This window comes from Typopeltis vanoorti, chromosome 15, assembly GCF_054136105.1.
Source record: "Typopeltis vanoorti isolate ZY-2024b chromosome 15, IOZ_Tvanoo_1.0, whole genome shotgun sequence".
In the NCBI taxonomy this organism is placed as follows: Eukaryota; Metazoa; Arthropoda; class Arachnida; order Uropygi; family Thelyphonidae; genus Typopeltis; species Typopeltis vanoorti.
In genome coordinates, this window is record NC_143563.1 from 115608537 (window position 1) to 115625670 (window position 17134).

A 17134-nucleotide genomic window follows, 5' to 3' on the forward strand; every position below is an offset into this window, starting at 1 on the left:
ACTAACAATTCTCCCTCCTTTGTCAAAAATTCAGCACACCTAAAAAGCATCTTACAACACCTCACCCTAAAAAGCTCAGACTTAATAGTGAGCTTTGACATCGCTTCACTATTCACAAATGTACCACTAATAGAAACCCTCAATCTACTGAAGTCACACTTCCCCCCTGATATATTTCAACTATTCAAATTCACAATACATGCAGGATATTTCACATGGAAAGGGAAAATATACAAACAAATTGATGGGACAGCCATGGGCTCCCCCCTCCCCCCCCCAGCCAACTTTTACATAGAACACCTGGAAAAACAAGCAATCAATAGCCACTCTCAAACCAACACTTTGGCTACGCTATGTTGATGATGTGCTTGCTATTTGGCCACATGGCCCTGAGACATTGAAAACATTCTTAGCACATTTAAATAGCCAACATCCAAAAATCCACTTTACTATGGAACTGGAAGCCAACAACTGTCTGCCCTTCCTGGATACACTCATCACACGTCTCCCAGATGGTTCCTTAGTTTTTTTCCAGTCTATATTGCCATAATTATAATTGCCCATAATGATCACTCTTTTCTTATTTGTTTGGCTAATTTGATTATACATTTCATAGTCATTGCCATCCACATTTCTTCGTCTATAACAACATCCCACCAAGTATTTGATTCCATTCACCTCTATCTCACACCATACTGCCTCAAAACCACTGGCACTATTTCCCTCTCGCATCTCTACTTTGTATGGACATAACTCTTTTTCTATCATCAATAGCACCCCCCCCCTCACTTTTTACCACTTCTATCCTCATGAAACACATCACATCCTTCCATCTCTATTTCTGTCAGGATGTTTTCCTCATCTAACCATGTCTCACTTATTCCAACAATTTTTGGGTGGACAGACTCAAATGGTGCAACCATTTCATCTGCCTTGTTTCTTACACTTCTAGCATTTGTATATAAACATAACAGCCCATTCCTGGATCTAGAGCTAGTTTCACTGATAACACTCATTCGATGTGATCTCTCCATGCTCAACTGGAGCCATTAACCTTTCTGCTTATTCATTTTAGAACCTTCTTCAATTCCAACTGTTTCCTCTTCATACCAGGTCGCCCCATTACTTTCCTGTCTACACATGCACTCACTTCCTCTTGTAGCATCCACCTTTCTCACTCTGGGTACCAACCTGAGCTTCCCTGTTCATCTTGCACACCCATTCTCTCATTTTCCATACTGATACCACTTCCCCATTTATAACCACCTCTTCATTCCCTCTTGCTCTTCCACATCACTTCCCACTTGATCTGATTCATTCTCTATACTCACATTTCTACCTTCCAGCAACAGTCTCTCCAAATGACTCACTCCATAACCACTCAAATGCTGTCCATTACTCTCATACAGTTAACTTCGTCCTTCAAGCTCATTCCACACATTAACAAATTGTACTCCCCTCTCCTCACACATTTCAGCCAACATACCATTCATAATCCTTGCTTTCCGCCTCATCTCACCACAGTCATACCTAGACAACATGCTGACTACCCTTCCTGTCACACTATTCTCTTTTATCCATCTAAGCTGCCTCATGATATCCATTCTGACATTCTCTTTGTCCTCTATCAAGACATTCGTACCTATTAAAACCATCAACTCCTTTGCTCGCTCGCTCCCTCCTCATATCCAATGCCTCACTCACTGTACTCATTTTATCACCTGGAAAACATACGTTGTGCATCCTCTCATCCAGCACACCTTTAATAATGGAGTCGCCATACAATGCTACTCGCTCATCTTTTGTTAACTCTTTCATACCTACTTGATTTGTTTTAATCATTTTCACTCGAATTTTCTTAATTTCACTCCACATCCATTTCATCTCTTGCCGCATTCAACCCAATTCAACTTTTGAATCTCGCATCACATTCTCTCTATCATTCAATCTTTCTAATTTTTGAACTCTTGACTTCCACTTCACACTTTCACTCTCATTCATCCTTTTGAGTTTCTGTGCTTTCGATCCATGCATCCAACTTTCGCTTTCATTCATTCTTTCCATTTTTCCCACTTTCGATCCTTTCATCATGCTATTTCCGGTTTCTTTTGTTCTCTCAATTTTGTTTCCTTCTGCTCTAGTTCTCATTCTAGGTGGTTTATTTGTTTCAGAACATTAATTAAAAACACATGCAGTGAATTACACTCATTTAGATAGTTTTGAAATAATGTGTAAAACAAAATGTGAAGGCATTTTTTTATTATATTCATTTATTTAATATTTATTATATTTGATTAGGGAATGGTTCTTTAAGTGAAGTACCAACAGTGGATAAATCTAATGATCCGCTTGTCAAGTGGGATTCTTATGAAAATTTTGGTGTACTTCCTGAAGATAATCCAGATGGTAAGTTTTTTTTTTCCCTTAAACTTTATTTTCTGTTTAGCTAATATTAGTTCAGTTCTTATTCTTCTGATTTGCAAAAATAAAAATAAAATAAAATTTAAATGAAAATAATAAATAAAAATTTTCAAATTGTTATTATTATAATCCTAAGATCACATGAAGTCAAAGACTCACTATGTGGTCCCTTTCGTCATAAACACTATTGCTTCCGGCCTTCCAACCCAAACATATATACCGAATGTATCACCAAAATAATCCTCATCAGCATGGAAATATACATTCCCCACACTTCTCTGAACTGCCATTCCCTAAATAAACCATGGTTCTCCAAAAGATTTGCCAAGGCTGTAAAAATGAAAAATTGAGCATACCATAACTGGCTCAAATCAAGAACTCCATCCTTTTTTTAGAGCTATAATACTCAAGTCATAATACATAGATGCAAAAAACTATCAGTGCTTCAAAACAGAGTTCAAAGGAGCAAAGAGCAGGAAACTAGAACCTGTCTGAACAGCAGCCAAGCCTTTTGGTCTCTCGCCAGAGCAACTGGCCGTAACTTCTGTCCAACACTCTTCCCACTCCTAATTATACCCAGATGGCTCTATTATATCATCACCCACAGAAAAAGCCAACATACTATAAGTGGCTCAAATCAAGAATTCCATCCATTTTTAGAGCTATAATACTCATGCCTGAAATAAATGCAAAAAAAACTATCAATGCTTACAAAACAGAGTTCAAAGGAGCAAAAAGCAGGAAACTAGAACCTGTCCGAACAGCTGCCAAGCCTTCTGCCCAACACTATTCCCACTCCTAATTATACCCAGATGGCTCTATTGCATCATCACCCACAGAAAAGGCCATCTCCTGACTTCACACTTTGCTCTTCCAATGCATACATAACTGACAATAGTAAATGACCACCCTAAACCATTTCAGTTGCCCAACATACAATGCCCCCTTTATCCATTTTCCAGAAAGAGATCAGAAAAATAAATAAAATAAATAATAAATAAAAATTTTCAAATTATTATTATTATAATCCTAAGATCACATGGAGTCAAAGACTCACCAGGAGGTCCCTTTTGTCATAAGCATTATTGCTTCCGGCCTTCCAACTCGAACATATGCATCGAACGTATCAAAATAATCCTCATCAGCATGGAAACACACATTCCCTACACTTCTCTGAACTGCCATTCCCTAACTTTTTTTTTTTTGTGTGTCCAAGTTGGACACAAAAAAGTCACCTAGCCCTGATTGGCATTCCTCCAATTGTCCTGAAAGTTTATGCACCTGAACTGACTCCTGTTCTATGTTGCCTGTATATGCTCTCACTACTACTGGTATCTATCCCACATCCTGGAAATTGGCCTATATTCAACCCATTCCCAAGAAGGGTGACAAATCACTGCCATATAATTACTTCCCTATCTGACTCACCTCAGTCCTGTCTAAAGTAATGGAAAAAATCATCAATTCCCAGCTCCTACACCACCTTGAACACGCTCACCTAATAAACGACCGCCAGTATGGATTCTGTTGCTTGCTGCTGATCAATGACCTACTTCAGTTGACCTCCAACCCAATGCACAGTTCTGCAGATGAAAACACATTGCACTCCTCCCTTTCATGTGAAAAACCTTACTCCACACAACTCACCTCAACCTACAGAACATCAACAACCATGAAATCTGATCTCCAATGGGGATTCAGATAACCTTTAATTTCAATGTTAATAAAACAGAGTTGTGGCTTGTTTCTCACAAAAAAAGAATCATTTTATCCCAGTATTACCACAAAATTTCCACAAAAGATGAAATTTCTCTTCTTGGAATTACCCTGATGTCAAACCTCTCCTGGTTGTAACACATCACAACCATTTCATCCTCAGCTTCTAAAAAACCAGGATTTCTCTTTCCCTCCAGATGTTATTTCACTTCTGAACAGCTGCTAACCTTATACAAATCTCAAATCCACCCAGCTACTGAATATTGCTCTTGTATTTGTATCAGGGCTCATATAAAAACTCCCTTAGACTGCTTGACTCACTATTGAGGAGAGCAACTTGTTGGTAAGAGATGGGTTATTAATAACCCATCTCTTACCAACTCATTTCTCCCACTTTCACATAGACGTTTTGGTTTCTGCAATATGTATATTCTATAAATATTTCCATGAGAAATGTTCATTGAAATAGCATCAATAATTATTGATGCTATTTCTCCACTTAGTACTAAGTGGAGAAATATACCTCAACTTAGTACTAAGCTTGTTTGAACACCTGTGGCTTCTGCTCAACATTCCTTTACAGTCCTCCTTGAAATCCACATAACAAGTTTCTTTTCCTTCTCCTCCTTCAACCCTGCTACTGCTGTTTTGTGGAACAGTCTTCTCCCTGATGTGTTTTCCAAGGAATAAAATATACAGTCTTTTAAATCAAATGTAAACAAGTTCCTCCTTACCCTACCTACTACCCATATGCAGTACTAATGTACTATAGGTTGATCAACCAACCTCTCGTGTATGGACTCAACATAAAACAGCTCATCATGCTTCCTTGGACAGAGGAAAAGGATACACAGTAATATACTTGGATTTTGCAAAAGCTTTTGATAACGTACCTCATGATAAGTTGACAGTCAAACTAGAGCAGATGGGGTTAGATTTTAGATTAGTGCATTGGATTGGAGACTGGCTATCTGATAGGTATCAACAAGTTGTGTATGGGGGTGCGATATCCAGGAAAAGGAATGTCACTAGTGGAGTGTCTCAGGGGTCTGTTTTAGGGCCATTACTATTTAACTTGTATATTAATGATATTAGCGAAGATTTGGATGGAGAAATTCAGTTGTTTGCAGATGATGCAAAGTTGGGATGAACCATAAAGAGTAATGAAGATGTTGTGGCCTTGCAAGAAGACTTGAATAAATTGAGTGATTGGGCAAGCAAATGGGGATGCGAGTTCAATGTTGCAAAATGTAAGGTTTTAAAATTTGGAAAACAAAGATGGGATGCAGAATTTATGCTTGGTGAGAATATATTGTTGGAAGTAGAATAAATAATAGATCTGGGGGTGATAGTGGATAAGGATCTAAAATTTAGGGGACACATCGCCAAAATTGTGAAGACAACACAAAAACATCTGGGAATGATGCGGATGACACTGACTTGTAGAAGTAAGGAAATTCTTGTTCAATTGTATAAGGCTTTGATTAGGCCACTCATGGACTACTATGCCCAGATTTTGTCACCTGGTTTTCAGAAGGATGAAGAGATGTTTTAAAGGGTCCAAAGGCGACTGACTAAGGTAGTTTCTGACCTCTGGAATGTTGAGTATGAGGAAAGATTGAGAAGATGTAATTTGCAGAGTCTGGTGGAGAGAAGGAAGAGGGGAGATATGATAGAGACCTACAAGTTGGTAAGGGGTTGTTATAAGATCAATGGTGGAGAAGTTCTACAGAGAATAGCGGGAGATCAGGGGAGAACCAGAGGTCATCCCTGGAAACTGTATAAAGAGGGTGTGAGTAGGGGAGTGAGAGGCAGGTTTTTTTCGTACAGAGTTGTGAATGATTGGAATGCCTTGCCTGAGAGTGTGGTGTCTGCAAGGAGTTTGAGTGTGTTTAAGAAACAGTATGATGAGATGTGTGTGAGTGATAAAGGGACTTCTCAGATGAGTCTTTGACTCCATGAGGTCTTGTTTAATAATAATAATAATAATAATATCACACCTTAAACACATTCAAATTCTCTGCAGTCACCATGCTCTCAGGCAATGCATTCCAATCATTCACAAGTCTCCATACAAAAAACCTGCTTCTCACTCCATTGCTCACACCCTCCTTATATATCTTCCAGAGATGACCTCTTGTTATCCTCCTCCCATCTCACACCATTTTATGAAAAACCTCTTCAGTGTTAATCCTATAACAACCCTTCATTAACTTGTACATTTCGATATCACCTCTCTTCCTCCTATCTACTAGACTCTGCAAATTGGATTGTCTCAACTTTCTTCATATGCAACATTCCAGAGATCAGAAACTATTTTGGTCAATTGCCTCTGGACCCTCTCCGACATCTCGTCAGCGTTTTGAAAATGGGGTGACCAAATCTGTTTGCAGTAATCCATATATGGCTTAATCAGAGCTTTATACAATGGAACCAGAATCTCCTTATTCGTACAAGTAACTGTCCTCTGCATCATCCCCAGAATTCATTGTGTTGTCCTCACAATTTTGGCAATATGCCCTCTAAATTTCAGATCCTTATCCACCATCACCCAAAGTTCTCTTATATCCTTGTCCTTCAACAATATATACCACCAAGAGTAAATTTTACATCCCATCTTTGTTTTTTAAATTTTTAAATTTTAGATTTGTATATCCCTATTCAAATCTTTCCCAATATTATTAACGTACAAGTTAAACAGCAATTACCCTAAAACAGACCCTGAGCACAGCACTAGTGACTTTCTTCTTCTTCTTGTATATTGCTCCCCTATACACAATTTGTTGATACTTATCAGACAGCCAATCTCCAACCCAATGCACTAGTCTAATATCCAACCCCATCCACATTATTTTGGTTATAGTCAAACTAAACAGTTGATAGCTATCAAGTTATCATATGGCAGTCTATCAGAAGCCTTTGCAAAATCTAAATATACTACTGTGTATCCATTGACCATGCCCAATGAAGCTGTCACCTTATTGTAATAATAAGTAGATTACTAAAACATTACCTCCCTTTAGCAAATAGGTAATGTCCCTCAAAGATAACACCATTGATGTCCACCCAATTCTGGATCCTGATGGTGACCAGTCTTTCCAACACTTTAACCACAACATCTGACTCACAGATTGGCCTATAATTTGATGCTTGAAATCTGTCACCTCTTTTATGAAGTGGTACAATCTTGCCTTCCTTCCACTCCTTTGGAACTTGACCCAATGTAAAACAAATATATAAAAGCAGATGTCGACTCCCTGGAACATTTCTTCAAAATACATCATGATATATCAAGTTCCACAGCCTTATTAATATCAAGTTTGCTTAATTCTCCATATACCATTTCACTCATACTCACAGTCAGTCACTCCTCCTCCTGATCCACTGCTCTCATATTCTCCATAATGTCACATTTACAAAGATGAAAGACCTTTACTGATTATTAATATCTCAATTATATCATCTGCATCATACCATTTTCTCCAATCAGTTCCATCTTACCATAATCATTCTTATTTTTCCTGGCCACATACTGAAAAAACTCTCTGGATATATATATTTTTTTTTAGCTTCATTAGTGAACTGCTGCTCATACTGAACTTTTGTTACTTTTAGTCATCCTTCTTGCTTGTTTTTTGTATTCCTGATGGAATTGATTATTACCACTTCACTCATGTTGCCTCCAGAGGAAAGGCGTTAGCCTTTTCTCTCTGCATTGCATGCTTATTCTCTTCATTCATAAATTTCACACCTTCTTTATTTAACCTTTTGACCTTTGGAATACATTTAAGCATTGTTTCTACTAGATAGTTCTTGAATATCACCCAAGCAGCACTGATCTCCTTTCTACTCAACTCTTAATTCCATGCTACAGCTTCAAGCTGTCTCCTGAGCTTCTCATAATCACCAGCCTTCTAGTTCTACCACCCAGGTAATCACTTCATCACTCACCAACTGGAGGGAGGTTTGATGCCTTATTTATAATAACATCCTCTGATGAGACGATCAAATCCAAGACCCTCATGATCCATCTGTTACATACTATTATTATTATTATTATTCAGGCCTCCAAGGAGTCAAAAGACTCATCGAGGGGAGGTCCCCCCCTGAGAAACACAAAGTTTATCATACCACTCTTTAAAGTCACTGACCGTTCTCGCTCCCACCACTCCATCAGGCAATGCATTCCACGGCTCAACCACCCTCCACACAAAGAAACCACTCCTTACCCTCTTGCTCACAGTTTCCTTTCGTAACTTCCAGGGATGGCCTCTTGTCATCACTCCTTCCCGCTGATCAACCAAGCGAAAGAACTCCCCAGTGTCAACCCTGTAACCACCTCTCAACAGTTTAAAAGTCTCAATCATATCACCTCTCCTTCTATCCACCAAACTCTGCAGTCCACATTCTCTCAGCCGATCCTCATAACTATCCTTGTACAGTCCTGAAACCATCTTTGTCATTCGTCTTTGTATCCTTTCCACAGTTAATTTATCCCCTTCAAATCCTGGGGACCAAATCTGAGAACAATAGTCCAAGTGTGGTCTGATCAGAGACTTATACAACGGAATGATAACCCTCTTATCTCTGCAGGTCAGTGTCCTTCTCATAATAGCAGCAATCCTCTGTGTTACCTTCACCACCTTTGCAATATGTCCCCTAAACTTCAGGTTTCTATCAATCATCAACCCCAGATCTCTTGTCTCCTCTACTTCATCCAGTATAACTCCTCCCATAGAGTATGCAGCATCCCATCGATGTTTCCCAAACCTCAAGACCTTACATTTTGCTGCATTAAACCGAGACCCCCATTCATTTGCCCATCTATCTAGCTTATTTAAATCCTCTTGCAGGGCTACCACATCTGCGCTATTACTAATAATCCTTCCCAGCTTCGCATCATCCGCAAACAACTGAATATCCCCCTGCAATCCACTGGCTATGTCATTGATATAAAGGTTAAACAATATAGGTCCTAGTACTGAGCCCTGTGGGACCCCACTTGTAACCCTCTGCCTCCTGGAAACTGCTCCACCATACACAACTCTCTGATACCTATCAGACAGCCAATCCTGAATCCAGTTGACCAATCTGACATCCAGACCCATGTGCTGCAACTTAAATATCAGCTTATCATGTGGCACCCTGTCAAATGCCTTCGCCAAGTCTAAGAAAATTGCAGTATATGCCTTTCCCTCATCTAATGCTCTTGTAACTTTATTATAAAAGGCTAGCATATTGCTAAAACAAGAGCGTCCTTTCACAAATCCATGTTGATTCTCACAGATAACATTACCCTCATCTGCCCAAAGCTGTACACGGTCCCTCACTACTTTCTCCAAGATCTTAACAACTACTGATGACACACAGACTGGCCTATAATTAGACACTTCTAGTCTGTTACCACCCTTATGCAATGGCACTATCTTACCTTCCTTCCATTCCCTGGGCACCTTTGCCAAAGCCAGACTTTCATTGTAAAGCCACGTTAAAGGTATTGTCAATTCGCTAGCACATTCTCTCAAAACTCGTGGCGAAATACCATCCAGTCCCACAGCTTTACTGACATCCAGAGTACTCAGTATCTGAAACATACTCTCCTCCTGTACCTCCAGACCTCGTACCAGTCCTATCCCTCTAGCATTAAAACTGACTCCTCTAGGATGAAATACTCCAATAAAGTGTTCATTGAACAATTCCACTATGTCCTCTGCATCAGTCACTCTATTCCCATTTTTATCCCACAATATCATTCTTCCACAGTCATTTCTCCTCCTACTGGCCACATAGCTAAAAAATTCCCTAGGATTTTCTTTGGATCTTAGGGCCAGTCTCCTCTCATATTCCAGTTTCGCTTTCCTTACCACACGAGTCACTCTTCTGGCCTGTGTCTTATATTCTTCACCCATCCTCTCTTCACCTGTCTCCTTATATCTCTTCCATAGCCTCTTTTTCGCATGCAGTTCCTGTTTAATGTAGTTTGTCATCCACTTTACTCCAAACTGCGCCCTCTTCTTCACTCGTGGTATACAACTTACCATTGCTGATAACAAATATTATTTCACAATTTCCCACGCACTGGTGATATCCCGGCCGTCCAATTCCTCCCTCCATGAAACTTCCCGAAGTTGACGTCTAAGACTATTATAATCACCTGCCTTATAATTCCACATAAGTTCCCGTCTCTTTGATACTCCTGCATGTCTATTCATTTTCCATGTCAACACCATATGGTCACTCTCTCCAACTGGTGGGAGAAACATCAACTCAGTTATTATCAACTCTTCTGATGCTATAACCAAATCCAAAATTTTTGAACCTCTTGTTCCCTCAGTTACATGTTGCCTAAGACATTTGTCCCTCAAGAATTCTAGAAATTCCATTCCCCTATTGTTACATGCATGTTCCTCTCTCCAATTTATACTACTGAAGTTAAAATCTCCCATAACAATCATTCTTCTTGCACTTGCCAAACTTAGCTGTCTAAACATCTCCTGGTCCCCATCCTCTGAGCTCCTGGATCTGTAGCAACACCCCACTAAATATCCTGTCTTGCCTACCTCTAGCTCACACCATACGCTCTCAAAATCATTTGTCTCACTTCCTTCCAAATTCTCCACTCTTAGAGGACATAGGTCATCACTTATCATAAGCAGCACCCCACCACCATGCTTTCCCCTCCTATCCTGACGAAAAATGCTATACCCAGCGACTTCTATTCCTGTTATTATATCCCCTTCTGTCAACCACGTCTCAGTGATCGCAATAATTTTTGGCCAGGCTGATGCTATCTGCGCCACCAATTCCTCTCCCTTATTCCGGATACTCCTGGCATTAGTATACAGCATATAAATTCCATTGTTTCTATACCCAGCCTTATCCCTTCTAGACTCCACTGGGCTCAGTGTTACCTGACATTGTCTCCCTTCTCCCAAGTATCCATTCCCACAAGAGGCCACCCCTGCTATCATCCTCCCTGGGACACACTGACTCGTTCAGAACAGCAATCTCTCCAGATGCCTACGTCCTTCCTCATTCAAATGTAAACGGTCTCTCGCATACAACTCCTCTCTTTCCTCAAACGCACTCCAAGCATCCACATATACCAGTCCTCTCTTGTCACACATTCTCGCTATTATGCCATTCAATATCACCGCTCTTCTGCTCAGCTCATCATTATCATACCTAGGCAACACGCACACTATTTTTCCTCTCTCTGTCTTCTTCCGTACAGTCTCAAGCAAAAATCTCATATCTCTCGCTGCCCGACTTACATTACCACTCAAGTCATTCGTTCCTACCATCACAATCATCTCATCCACCCTTTCACCTCTCTTACACTCTTCACGCATCCTATCTTGAACACCACGGATCATTGAGTCGCCATACATTATACCTCTTACCATTCCCTCGCTCCTATTGTTTCCATTCTCTCCTCTTCTTTCATTCCCATACCTCTCTCTTCTACTGTTTCCATTCTCTCCTCTTCTAGCACTCCCATACATCTCTCTCATTCCCTCTCTCCTACTGTTTCCATTTTCTCCACTTCTAGCACTTCCATATCCCTCTCTCATTCTGTCTCTCCTACTACTGTTTCCATCCGCTCGTCTTCTAGCATTCCGATACCTCTCTCTCATTCCATCTCTCCTACCGTTTCCATTCTCTCCTCTCCTACCGTTTCCATTCTCTCCTCTTCTAGCACTTCCATATCTCTCTCTCATTCCGTCTCTCTTACTGTTTCCATCCTCTCGTCTGCTAGCATTCCCATACCTCTCTCTCATTCCCTCTCTTCTACTGTTTCCATTCTCTCCTCTTCTAGCACCCCCATACCTCTCACTCATACTCCTTAAATTCTCTCTCTCTCCTACTCTGATTTGCCTTGCATTTATCTCTTCCATTCTCCTAATCTTATCTTTCATACTTCTGCTCTCATTCACTAGACATTCCACCTCCTCTTTCAACTCATCTATCTCCCTCTGCAGGTCAGTCACTCTTAATCTAAATTCACTCTCCCATACAAAACCATCTCCTAAACTTCCACAGTCACTCACACCTTCCACACTATCAACTATTATTTTCTCATTCGCTCCTATCATACTTCTTGTCTTCCTATTCTCCGTTCCTGGAGCAACAAAGTCGGATATCGATATATCTAATGTATTTATTTCCTCCAACTGCCTGCATTTGGCGCACATACGCTCTCCACTCTCTTTAACAAGCCACATATGTAATTCCCGAGAAGCATACATGCCGCAAGTACTGCATGCCACAAAGTCCTTTATGATATTGCTAATAATTGAGTTCTTAAATGGCAGAGGACTTGGCGTTACGCCACTTGCGACTGCTGCTGAATCCACCATCATTCCTTACTGCCGAGTAGCGTAATCTTTAATAATTATTCAATTAATAAATAAGAGGGGAAAAAAGTACAAACATCAGAACATTTAAAGTACTAAATATAATTAAATAAATGAAATATAACTAAATACAGTAACTTAGCTTCGTTTTGTCTTCCACCGTTACGCGTTCGATTCCGACGGTACCAACATATATTGTATTGCGACAGCAACTAACTTCCAAAAAAACAACCACTGAAGTACACTCGTATTCAGAGAAACAATTTAGCACTCAAAAATGTAGAAAAACGGGGAAAAAAGCGGACTATTCACCGATTAAAAATCACTTTCTTCTGCACAGCTCAAATTCACCGCCACGTGCTACGGCGACGCTAGCGCCACTTTCAAAATAAGTGGTACGGTCACAGATTCCCTTATTTCTGCACCAAAGTCAATCACAAACATCCATACCCATTGCGGGATTCGAGCCCATCCACCTCTTCGCTGGAGAGCGGATACGCTAACCACTCGGCCAACCGCGCCATACTGCCCGAGGTAGTTGTCCCTTAAAAATTCAAGAAACTCATTTTCTGTACTTCCAGTTGCTTTCTCGTTTTCCCAGTCTTTGTTGCCATAATTAAAATCACTCATAATGATCGCCCTTTTTCAATTTGCTTGGGTAATTTACTTATACATTTCCTGGTGACTATTGTCCACATCACCAAACCTATAGCAACATGCAATGAAGTGTTTCATACTATTCACCTCAATCCACACTAAATGTCCTGAAAACCACTACCACTATTTCCACCTTGCATCCCTATCTTCTATGGACATAACTTTCTTATCATCAATAGCACTCCACATCCCCTTTTACTCTTTCTGTCTTCATGAAATACATCATACTGATTCATCTCTATTATTGTCAGGATGTCATCCTCATCTAACCATGTCTCACTTATTCCAATAATTTTTGGGTGAGCGAACTCCATCAATTTAACTTTAATTTCTATTCAAAAACTATTTAGTAGATCCAATGTCTAAATGTATTCCAAGGGTGAGAAGGTTAAATAAGGTAGGTGTGAGATGGATGAATAAAGAGATTAAGCATGCGATACAGAGAAAAAAGGGCATTGTGGAGGCAGCATAAGAGAAGTGGAAGTAACCAATTTTATGAGGTCTACAAAGACCAGGCAAGGAGGGTGACTTGGTTGGTGAGAGTCGCTAAAGAGAGGTATGAACAGCAGTTAGCTAATGAAGCCAAAAAGAATCCTAGGGAGTTCTTTCGATGTGTAGAATGTGTGGTGGAGATACTTAATGAGTAGTTCATAAAGATCTTTCAGTCTTGTGAATGTGACTTCATGGAGAGATTGAGAGCAGTTGATGATGGGGAGGAGACTGACTGTAAGTGAGCAAGAGGTGTTTATGGAGTTGAGTAAACTAGATGTAAATAAGGCTGTGGGACTTGATAATATATCACCGCATATTCTGAAGGAATGTGCCAGAGAGTTGACACCTGCCTTGACATATTTTTTTAATATGAGTCTTGCACTTGGTCAAGTTCCTAAGGAGTGGAAGGAGGGTAAGATTGTGCCACTTCATAAAGGAAGTGATCGAACTCAAGCATCAAACTATAGGCCTATCTCTGTGTCAGGTGTTGTGGTTAAATTGTTGGAGGAGCTTGTGAGAACTAGGATCCAGAGTTGGGTTGATAACAATGGTATTATCTTTGATGGACAGCATGGATTTGCTAAAGGAAGGTCATGTTTTAGTAATCTACTTACTTATTACAATAAAGTGACTGCTTCCTTGGACAGAGGAGAAGGATACACAGTAATATACTTGGATTTCGCAAAGGCTTTTGATAGAGTACCTCATCATAAGTTGACAGTCAAACTAGAGCAGAGGGGGTTGGATATTAGATTAGTGCATTGGATTGGAGACTGGCTATCTGATAGGTATCAACAAGTTGTGTATGGGGGTGCGATATCCATGAAAAGGAAAGTCACTAGTGGAATGTCTCAGGGGGTCTGTTTTAGGGCTATTACTATTTAACTTGTATATTAATGATATTAGCGAAGATTTGGATGGAGATATTCAGTTGTTTGCAGATGATGCAAAGTTGGGACGAACCATAAAGAGTAGTGAAGATGTTGTGGCCTTGCAAGAAGACTTGAATAAATTGAGTGATTGGCCACGGAAATGGGAATGTGAATTCAATGTTGCAAAATGTAAGGTTTTAAAATTTGGAAAACAAAGATGGGATGCAGAATTTATGCTTGGTGAGAATATATTGTTGGAGTTAGAGGAAATAAGAGATCTAGCGGTGATAATGGATAACGATCTAAAATTTAGGGGACACATCGCCTTTGTGAAGACAACACAAAGACGTCTGGGAATGATGCAGAGGATACTGACATGTAGAAGTAGAGAGATTCTTGTTCCATTGTATAAGGCTTTGATTAGGCCACACATGGACCATTGTGCCCAGATTTGGACACTGTGTTTTCAGAAGGATGAAGAGATGTTGGAAAGGGTCCAAAGGCAACTGACTAAGGTAGTTTCTGACCTCTGGAATGTTGAATATGAGGAGAGATTGAGAAGATGTAGTTTGCAGAGTCTGGTGGAGAGGGGAAGAGGGGAGATATGATAGAGACCTACAAGTTGGTAAGGGGTTGTTATAAGATCAATGGTGGAGAAGTTCTACAGAGAATAGTGGGAAATCAGGGACGAACGAGAGGTCATCCCTGGAAACTGTATAAAGAGAGTGTGAGTAGGGGAGTGAGAGGCAGGTTTTTTTCGTGCAGAGTTGTGAGTGATTGGAATACCTTGCCTGAGAGTGTGGTGTCTGCAAGGAGTTTGAGTGTGCTTAAGACACGGTATGATGAGATGTGTATGTGATAATAGGACATCCCAGATGAATGTTTGACTCCATGAGGTCTTGGGAAATAATAATTAAAAAATAAAAATAATAATAATAGTCCTGGAACCCTATTCAAATACAACTGTTTTCCCTATCCCAGGTTATCCGCTTTCTTTTTTGTCTACACACACACACACATTCACATCCTCTTGGAGCATCGACCTTTCTTGTGCTGTGTTCCCGTGTCCAACCTGATTCTCCCTGTTTCCCTTTTTGTCTTGCACACTTGGTCTCTGATTTTCTACACTCATGCTATCAACTTCTTCATTCATAAGTACCACTTCAATCTCTCCTTCCTTACTCTCCTGCTCTATCACATTAATTCTTACTTGCTCAGATTTATTCTCTGCATACGTTATTCTCCCTTCCAGCAGCAGTCTCTCCACATGACTGACACCAAAAAAATTCAAATGCAGCTCATCACTCTTATACAGTTCAAGGCCGTGACACTAATGATTTTGAAAGCATATGGTATGAGGTGGAGGTGGGCAAGATATTATAAGACAGGATATTTAGTGGGGTGTTGCTACAGACCAAGTAGCACAGAGGGTGGGAACCAGGAGATGTTGACACAGTTGAGCATGGCAAGTGGAAGAAGAATGATTGTTATGAGAGATTTTAACTACAGCAGTATAAATTGGGAAGAGGATGATGCATGTAGCAATAAGGGAATGGAATTTCTAGAATTCTTGAGGGACAAATGTCTTAGGCAACATGCAACAGAGGGAACAAGAGGTTCAAGAGTTTTGCATTTGGTTATAGTATCAGAAGAGTTGATAATAACTGAGATGACATCTCTCCCACCAGTTGGAGAGAGTGACCATATGGTTTTGACTTGGAAAATGAATAGACATGCAGGAATATCAAAGAGATGGGAACGTATGTGGAATTATAAAGCAGATGATTATAATAGTCTTAGACATCAACTTGGAGAAGTTTTGTGGAGGGAAGAATTGGAAGTCTGGGATATCATTATGCTTGGGAAATTTTGAAGGAATATTTGTTAGCAGCAATGGTAAACTGTAAGGAGCCCCAAGTTGGGCTTTTGGCATTTAGATCTCCTAAAAGGATCTCCGTATCTGACGTTGTTTGACTTAGTTGTTGAAGTCTGTTCTGTATTTATATCTGTGTTATCTGGGTAATATGCATTGACTATTGTAATAGTGCATTTTGGTAGAAATATCTTGACTCATTGAGCCTCCGTGTTATTTATACTGCTGTTTGTAGTCGACACAATTTCTTTATATTTATTTTGTCTGTAGGTGTATAGCTAGACCTCTGCCAGAATGATCTGGCCTGTCTTTCCTTAATGTTGAATAGGCTATAATTTGAAGCTTCAGATTATGATTTAGTTTCATTTCTTGTAAGCACGCAATGTGGATGTTATTTTTGTATAAAATATTCCTAAGTTCTTCCATTTTTTTTGAGTGCCATTGATGCTGAAGTATGTTGAGAGTCCTCATAGCATATTTTTCATCAAGATCCTGGACTGCAGTTCTCGACGTGTCGGCTACCCCAGATACAGTAGTAAGTTTGTGATCAGAACAGACACTCTTCATTATTATTATTATTATTGTTATTGTTTTCGGGCTACTCCAGGGAGTCCTTAGACTCATCGAGGGAGGCTCTAAACATCATGTCCACACAACTATATGACATTCTCACAGTATCTATCATACCTTGCCTTGAACTCGCTCACTGTCATAGCACCCACAACAGACTCTGGCAGCTTATTCCA

At 40.0% G+C, this 17134-nt stretch overlaps 1 protein-coding gene across 1 annotated transcript in view; it reads left to right on the forward strand.

Annotated features, from left to right (window-relative positions):
* LOC150099091 (tensin-1-like) overlaps window positions 1-17134 on the forward strand; it is a 780515-nt gene that overhangs the window by 429145 nt on the left and 334236 nt on the right. Inside the window, exon 16 of the mRNA XM_090405808.1 lies at window positions 2299-2406. Coding sequence (XP_090261934.1) covers window positions 2299-2406 — 108 coding nt within the window. The remainder of the gene's footprint in view (window positions 1-2298; window positions 2407-17134) is intronic.